General features: G+C 38.6%; 1 protein-coding gene across 1 annotated transcript; it reads left to right on the forward strand.

Annotated features, from left to right (window-relative positions):
* Positions 1 to 830: 830 nt before the first annotated feature.
* Positions 831 to 2,357, forward strand: LOC149219821 (uncharacterized). The gene has a single exon (XM_089386929.1). The coding sequence runs from the start codon at positions 831 to 833 to the stop codon at positions 2,355 to 2,357; it is 1,527 nt and encodes a 508-aa protein (XP_089243055.1).
* Positions 2,358 to 9,622: the final 7,265 nt, after the last annotated feature.

The following is a 9,622-nucleotide window of genomic DNA, read 5'->3' on the forward strand; positions in this document are numbered from 1 at the left end:
TACTCATTCATTTGGGGTTCCCACATGCTTTTATCACTTGGATAATGGCCTGCATCACATCCCCCTCCTTTAGTATCCTCATCAATGGCTCGGCATCTACATTTTTCCACTCGGAAAGAGGTCTGCGACAGGGATGCCCTCTATCACCTCTTCTTTTTCTCTTGGTCATGGAAGGCCTCAGTCGCCTCATGGAAGCTGCAAAGAGGGATGGTGATATTGGAGGTCTTGGCATATCCGATTTGTGCTATCTTACACATCTACTTTTTGTGGATGATGTACTTATTCTACTTGATGGCAGTGTCAGAGACTCCCGGTCTTTCTCGAAAATCCTGCAAAGATTTTCTGCAGCTACAGGTATGCAGCCAAATCAGACGAAATCCACCATCACCTGCGCTCGCACTACTGTACAGGAGACACGGACTGCCCTTCAGGCTTTTCCTTACTCGGTGCACTCACTGGATAGAGGTCTTAAATACCTGGGTTTCAATCTGAAGCCTACCTGCCAAAGGATAGCTGATTGGGTCTGGTTGGTGGCCAAATTGGAAAAGAGGCTTCTGGGTTGGAGCCACAGATATCTATCTAGGGCTGGCAGACTGGTGCTCATCAAATCTGTGCTAGAGGCTACCCCGGTGTTCTGGATGGCTCTAGCCTGGATACCTAGGAACATCCTGGGGAGGCTGCAGCAGCTTTGCAACCGCTACCTATGGAATGGGAGTCAGGAGAAAAGAATATTTGCTTGGATCAGCTAGAAGAAAATCGCTCTACCCAAAAAGTGGGGAGGTTGGGGCCTCAAAGACCTCCCAGATTTTGCCAAAGCATTAGCTGCCAAGATGGGATGGACCCTGCTCACTAGCCAAAATCTGTGGACACATGTTACTTATCACAAATACATTTGGCCTCGAAATATTATGGATTGGGCCCGACTTCCATCCTGGTCTTCGAAAGGAGGCTCTTCTGTCTGGAAGGCCTTGATTGATTCCCTTCCCCTCATTCGGGACAACCTGGCTTGGCGCATAAATGATGGCATGACGGGCAGAATTGGCATGGACCCATGGAATAACTGTGGGGGCAGACATATATTAAATCAGGAGCTTATCAATTATCTACAAGCCCGGGGGATCCGGCACTTCGCACAGATTGCTGACCCGCATCGAACAGACATCTTCACTCAAGCTTGGAAATCTGCTCAATATTTGGAACTCCCTATTCAATGGCACCAGGAATGGGATCAATATATCATGGCTTTAACTGAATCACACATCCGCATCAAACAAGGGCCAGATGAACTTATTTGGTGCCCAGCGGACCATGGTATATATACCCCAAAGCACGGTTACAGTGCTCTCATATCTCACAGATCACCGGAACAGATCCACCCGTGGTGGCATAACATATGGAAGCTCAAGGCCTCTCCCCGATCCAAACTATTCTTCTGGTGTGCTCTCCATGGTATCATCCCCACGGGAGAACAGCTGACCCGCAGAGCCATACACGGCCCCTCTTGGTGCACTTTCTGCAAAAATGCGTCTGAATTCACAGACCATATTTTTCTTCTCTGCCCGACTGTCCAAATCATATGGAGAAATATTTGTCAGCAATTGGGCATTTCGGGACAATGGAGTGGACCGGATTTACATAGCGCATGGAGTAGCTGGTCACAATCCCATCCGGACTCAAAATTAAACAACCTCCCCCCTGTGGCCACCTGGTATATCTGGCTCGCACGGAATAGGGCCATTTTCGAGGATCGACCGATTATGGGTTGCCGGATTGAAATCGCTGTTATTGCTGCATATCAGGAGTTACCAGATCCGCCTCCTACCAGACCCAGAACCATTCAGCCCATGCCCGAGATTGACAGATCCATCCCATGGGCATTTTTCGATGGGGCAGCGAACCAAGCCGGGTGTGGAGGAGGATTTGTCCTACACATTAATGAACAGCATAGATATCTTGCAAAACTGGGTTTCGGAAATGGATCTAACAATTTTGCTGAGCTCTCTGCATTACATAATCTTCTACATTTTGCTTTATCACATCAGCACACACAGATCAATATATTTGGGGACTCATTGGTGGTTGTTAACTGGATCAATAATGTCACTACTTGCCATTCTCACACACTCAACAATTTACTTCATAATACTCTCACACTCAAAGCAGCATTTGATCATTTTACTTGTGTGCATATATACAGAGAACACAATAGCGAGGCTGACAAACTATCCAAAGAGGCCTCGACACTTCCCCGAGGCGATGGGCAAATAGTGGAGCAGAATGGGTCAGATGAACATCAGTTTTACCACCGACCATATATAGATCAGAGGCAACAGAGGGACAATAGTCCCAATAGCTGACCGAGAATGGAGACAAATTTTGATAAACTGCTACTATATTTATAAATAGAATCATTTTGTACAAGCGAATAGGCTGTAGAGCCAGAACAATGAAATGTAATTAGTACTTTTGTTTGTTACACACTGATAAACACCTGAAAAGGTGGATTTTGTATGAACAAGACAGTAATGCCATGGCATCTGCTTATGTAATTTTCAAATATTAATGAAAGTTACTGATTTTTCCAGGGGAAAAAAAATATAATAATAATAGTCTTTTAAAGAGTTTTTTCTAAAAAAATCAGAGTCATAGATATATGGTTAACTTGTTTGGAACTACCCAATGTGAATCATCAGAACTCAGACGGAGACTATAGCTTTCTTATGGTTTGATTTTGGCTATTTTGACTTTGATAAATAATTAACTATGTTGTTTTTTATTTCCTTTTTCAAATAGTAAGATAAAGACAAATAACTTATTAACAGATCTCTAATTAAGAATATAATATTGACTTAAAATATATGAAAATTTACATTTATAATAAAAAAATTTATTATTTATTAATTTATTTTTTCCGAGGAAAAAAAACCGCGCTTTTCTATTAATCAAAAAATAAAAAAGCTACAAAAGGAATGAGTAAACATTCCGCTGAGATTGCTTGTGCCCAGATGCATTGAAGCAATCCGTACGCTGCCGCAAGGGCCCGAGTGCTTTCGCACCCCACGCAACGTTAGAAAACTAACGTGCACAAAGAATAAGAAACGAGAGAAGAGGAGAGAGAATGTGAGGCAAAAACTGGAATCCGGCAGTGAGTAAAACTCACGCATCAAGTTTTTCGCCCCTTTTTCTTTTCGACCTTACGCCACACTCCTTGTGAGGGCTCGATCGAAGCAATGACTAGCTGTGTTTCTGTATTCTGTGGGCCAGGTTCTTTGTCTGAATCTGAAGTATCTGAGAGGTGGTGCCGTTTTATGCCCCCCGTACTAGGTTGCATGCTTGTCTCCACTGCCTTGTTGTCTGATGAGATTTCTTTCTGATTCTCCATTTCTTGGTCTACCTCAGTTTTCTCTGCTGGGTGTTCTTCCTCTGCTGCTTCTGATTCTTCGTCATCTGAATCTGGAGGAGAAAAGTGCCATCCTTTCCTCGGCTTCCCTTGCTGCTTCTTTTTATTCTTGGCTTCTGGGCATGAACTTTGTAAGTGTCCTGTCTGCCTACAGATCCTACATCTGAAAGCCGTGTTTTCATAATCTAGTACCTGCAACCAGTTCTGCTGTTTGTAGATCAACCTTATACTTTCAGGCAGCCCCTTACTTAAATCTACTTCCACACAGATTCGTGCGAAGGTGTAGATCCTTTCATCGATCCTTTCCAGGTCTGTTTTGATGTATTTCCCTATGCTGTTCCCAATGCCTTCCAGCACTCGCTCGTCCCAAAAGTGCAAAGGAAGATTATGTAGTCTAACCCATACTGGCATTTTGGTTACAGTCATTTTATTTGGGTCGAAATCCAGGAACCATGGGGTCACAAACAGCCCCGATGTTCCCCAGAACCATGGTCCGGCACTGATGACTGTATCTCTGACCTCCTTGGATGTGAATCTTACTATGAAGAAACCCTTTGCACATAAATGAATGTCGCATTCCATGGTCCAGTTGTTGAAGATCCAGTGGAACAGATCCATAGGTTTTGGCCAAAAGCTGTTGAAACGGCAGATTAGGGCTTTCGTTTCATAGGACTTGACATAATCATCAAGCCCTGAAGAATCTAGGTTTAATGCTGGGGTTTGCTCTGACTGATCTACTATGTATGGCCTGGGCATGTGTCTGCCTTGATCTGGAGAGAAACCTGAATTCCTGCTGCCCTGTAAGATGTTTTTGTATGATCCCTTTGGTAGGTGCTGGGCTGCTGCTTTTTTCCCTTTGTCTCCCCCTGAGGAGCTTGTCTGTCCCTGAGGCAGAGCCCCTCCTCTTAGTCTAAGATTTAAGATAATGATCGATCCTGGTCCGATCTCATAGCTTTCCATCGATCTGCAGTCCTGGAGAGACCGCCTACCACTGACCAGATGTTGGATCTGAACAGGGTATCCCATTTCTGCCCATATTTGATATTTCAGCTGCATAACGGTAATTCCTGCATGAACCCACACTAGACGAGATTTCCCCTGAGGGGGTTTTATCAGAATCTGAAAACTATTTGTTTTTACCTGCTCTGGTGGCGTGCTATACCCCAGATCTGGCCCTGATTTTGTTCGTTCCTCCTTGTGCATGCCCGGATCTTCAAAAACTCTGCACGATCTATGGTTTTTGCCCTCGATCTGAGGCCTGGGGACAAACTGTACTCGGGTAAAGGCTTGATCGAGTAGATCTAAGCCAATACTGCAGTAGCTGGGTCCATGCGATGAAAGAGAGAGCGGATCTGCATCGAGCAGTCCCCCTCTGCCGTTTCTCTGAGTATTCTTGCTTTGACAGGGCCTTTCCTCTAAGCACCATACGCCACAAGATCTTCTTTGTTCGAATGCGCATTTCAGGATCTCGTTCTTTCGCGAGAGAAGACCCTCCTCAAATATCCACGCAGAGAAAAGGGCTTCCGTTGTTTTCCTCGCCTCACATTCTCGTTGAACGCTTTTATCTCGTCCCCGATCCGGAATCGCTTGATTCCTTTTGACTGCAGCCTCCACAGATACGTAGCCGTGCAGATCTGGAAAGGTTTGAGGCGTTTGACTGCGGATGACAGGCCATTCCACTGTAGGCAATCGCGCTAGAAACAGTCTACCAGCAGCGTTCTCTGTTATCCCAGGCCCTGAATCGCCTTTGGCCCCTGCGGCGGGCTTTAGGACCGAAGCGGCAACAATCATAACTCTGCAGGAGCAAACCCTAATCGTTTCCATCGCTCCGTCCCGAAAGTCAATTTCCTATTATTTATTAATTTATAAATTACAATTTTTTTTGTTTTCATTTAAATTGACTTAAAATAAAACAATTTAAAAAAATTATACTATCAATTTTCTTATAAATAAATTTTGTTTATGTTTTTAAAATAAATAAATTATTTAAATTTATTTATAAAAAGAAATATATTTAGAAAATATTGATTTTCTATTAAATTGCCACAATGATGATTATAACGATGATTATAACTAAGTTTAAACCTATAAACTTAAATTTATTTAGTTATTAAATTATTAAAATATTGATTGCAATCACTTTTTAATGTTATAGACTTTTTGAGACCAAATAACATCTGGATGGATAACATTGAAAGTAAGGAGTTTTTAAAAATGTTTCTTAATGTTAATTAAAATTCCATTTTTGTCTTAGAGAAGAATGATATAAGAATGTTTAGTTTTGATTTGAAAGAGATTATAAAATTTAAAAGGAAATTGTGGGGATAAAAAGTTAGGGGCAAAAGAAAATTAAATTATTATAAGGAGGTGATCAATTATAATTTAGAAAATCAAAAGAATATCTCTTGAGTAATATTAATAAGAAATTACGGAAACACCATGAAATGAGAGAATTTGTCATGGTTTGTGACTTTAAAAAGTTCAAGAAATTTTGGGGATAAAAAGTTAGAAGGAAAAAGAAAACTAAGTTATTATAAAGAGGTGATCAAATATAATTTAAAAAATCAAAAAAATCTCTCTCTTGAATAATATTAATAAGAAATTACCAAAACACCCTGAAATGAAATGAGAAAAAGTTTATCATAGTTTATGACTTTTAAAAGTTAAAAATAAAAACAACTACTCATACTTACTTTCAATTTAATTTTCAAAAATATTTTTCACATTAACCACTTATTCAACCGAGTAGACCAGCCAAATTAACTTTATCTTAACATTTCTTTAAACATACAAATAAAATACTAAAAATTCCAAATAACCTCCCTCCTTCTCTTTCCTCATCATCAACATATTCTTTGAGTTCCTCAAACTCGAGCTTAAATACTTGAACTTACTCGCTCTGGATTTTAAATGTAAATCTGACGACCAAACAAACATTTCAATGAAGTTTGATAAAAAATTGACACACTATAATTAATAGACCGCACCAAGAATAACCCAAGGGGTTAGTGAGACTTCGTTGCAATTTTGTAAATAGTACTTGAGACGGTCCGAAATTTCATTTCATTTAATGTTTACATAAGCAAAATTAATTTTGGAAGGCGCCATAATAGCTTCACTCTGCACTCAAGTAATTATATTCCAGAAAGCTAACTTATGTTTTGCAGGTTACATCAAATAATCCAAGGGAACTAAACACGATACAAGGCATAATTCCAAAACGATTGAACTCTAGAGTATTAGGAGATCTATGCGAAACGGTATTGATGTTTCATGACAGTGTATCATATTTCCTGAACTTTTGCAACGTGGTTGGAACAAGAATGAGATCCACTCTATCGTCTTCATATTAAGAAAAATGAGACACAAATAATTTTAATTTTATTATTGACATATTCAGTTACGGAGATTGATTTTTGTGTTTTAAAATACGGAGATTGATTTTTGTGTTTTAAAATGAAGGAGAGAGAATATGAGATAAAATCAAGATGTTTTTAAGGTGAGTCAATTTTTATCAGGAAATCAAAATCAAATCTCGGACAAATAAAATCATACACTAAATAAAAAATCACAATCCTAACAACAAACAACCAAATCCATTAATATAAAAAATACTAAATTTCTCCATTAACTTTAACACTATGGACAAAACGACAAAATAAGATCCGGATATTTCGGATTTTTAGAGGCAGAAATTTTATGCAAGTGTCGTTTTGCTAGTTGCCACAGCTTTGAATATTCCAGATTATTTCATGGTCACATCGACGCTTACAAAAGCTGTCAATTAGGGAATAAGTCGTGGCCAACAATACCCCACTTACAGAAGCTGGCCACATGACAACGACGCATTTTCAACAGTAGAAGAGAGGAAATTCTGCATACTGTTTGACGTTGAAGTAAAATTCCTTGAGGGTCAGGGTTATTACGGGGAGCTGTCTTTTGCATCTGAGTGTTCCTTCTCTCGGTCCCTCAAGAATTGGACTGTTTGCCGTTTTGTTGTGATGATTCCCAGAGACTATCAGCTGCGCATGGGTAGAATATAAGCTATTCAGTGAACTGCCTTCACGTCGATGGGGACGTAACGTTTCCAACCACTACGATGACGTAAATCATTTAAGTAGGTTGAATTGTGGAGTTTTTCCAATTGGTTAGAAGAATAATTGCTCCTCTTCTCTTAAAGGTTCATATCAATATTAATATGTTATTGTAAATAAAATTAATTTTAAATGGAAAGTTTCTTTTTAATATATTTAATTAATGGTCAATTTTCATGGTCTAACGTTGTAATGTGACAAAGATTGTTGCAATAAAAAAATCAATCAAGGTTTAACCTCGCATTATCACAAAGGCTGTCTCAATATGAAAATCAAATATAGTCAACCATAAACCAACTTCACATTGTGGCAAAGATTTGTCAATATCATAATCAATCATGGTGAACCATATTTATTTTAGGGCTTATAATATTTATCACAGGGTTTATACACCTTGGGTTTATAATATTAATTCCTTGGGTTTAATATTATTCCCTTGGGTTTATAATATCTTGTGCTTTTAGAAGTAATCCCTTGGGTTTATCAATCTAAGGGTTTTATATTAATCATGGTCAACCATGGCCAACCATGTTCCAATGTCGCATTGTGAGAAGGATTATCTCAATATGAAAATCAACCATGGCCAACTGTGTTCCAATATCGCATTCTAACAAAAATTGTCTCAATATGAAAATCAACCATGGCCAACTGTGTTCCAATATCGCATTCTAACAAAAATTGTCTCAATATGAAAATCAACCATGCTCAACCATGGTCAATCATGGTCAATAACCATGGTCTAACTTCACATTGTGACAAGGATTGCCACAATAGGAAGATCAGCCATGGTCAATCGAGGTCAACCATTGTCCAACGTCGCATTGTGACAAAGGTTGTCTCAATATGAAAATTAAACATGGTCAACCACAATCCAACTTCGCATTGTTGCACAGATTGTGCCGACATGATAATAACCGTGGTCAACCATCACGAACCATGTTGACTTTAGGGTTTATAATATTTATCATAGGGTTTATATACCTCGGGTTTATAATATTAATTCCTTGGGTTTATAATACGTTGGACTTTTATAATTAATCCCTTGGGTTTATCAATCTCAGGGTTCAAATTTCTAGGGTATAATATTATTTATAAAGTTTATAATATTAATCACGCTCAACCAATGTCTAACGTCACATTGTGAGAATGATTATCTTAATATTAAAATCAACCATGGTCAACTGTGTTCTAATGTGGAATTGTGACAAAGATTGTCTCAATATGAAAACCATGATCAACCATGGTCAATCATAGTCAACCATGGTTAATAACCATGGTCCAACATCGCATTGTGGAAAAGATTGACATAACAGGAAATCAACCATGGTCAACCATTGTCCAACATTGCATTGTGACAAAGTTTGTCTCAATCTGAAAATCAAACATGATCAACCATAGTCCAACTTCACATTGTGACAAATATTGTGTTAATATGATAATAAACCATGGTCAATCATGGTGAACCATATTTATTTTAGGGTTTATAATATTTATCATAGGGTTTATATACCTTGGCTTTATAATATTAATTCCCCGGTTTTAATATTATTCCATTGAGTTTATAATATCTTGGGCTTTTAGAATTAATCCCTTGGGTTTATCAATCTAAGGGTTCATATTCCTAGGGTATAATATTATTCATGAGGTTTATAATATTAATCATAGTCAACAATGATCCAATGTTGCATTGTAAGAAGGATTATCTCGATATGAAAATCAACCATGTCAAGTGTGTTCCAATGTCGTATTGTGACAAAGATTGTATCGATATGAAAACCAACCATGCTCAACCATGGCCAATCATGGTAAACGATGGTCCAACATCGCATTGTGACAAATATTGTCGCAATAGGGAAATCAGTAATGGTAAATCAAGGCCAACCATTGTCCACCGTCGTATTGTGACAAAGATTGTCTCAATATGAAAATCAAACATGGTCAACGATAGTCCACCTTCACATTGTGGCAAAGATTGTGTCAATATGATAATAAATTGTGGTCAACCATGGTGAGCCATCTTTGTTTTAGGGTTTATAATATTTACCATAGGGTTTATATACCTAGGATTTATAACATTTATAAATTGGGTTTAATATTATTCCCCTTGGTTTTTAGTATTAATCCATTG

This window comes from Pinus tabuliformis, chromosome Q, assembly GCF_031772625.1.
Source record: "Pinus tabuliformis cultivar Carrire ecotype Pingquan chromosome Q, CPIR1, whole genome shotgun sequence".
NCBI classification, from domain to species: domain Eukaryota; kingdom Viridiplantae; phylum Streptophyta; class Pinopsida; order Pinales; family Pinaceae; genus Pinus; species Pinus tabuliformis.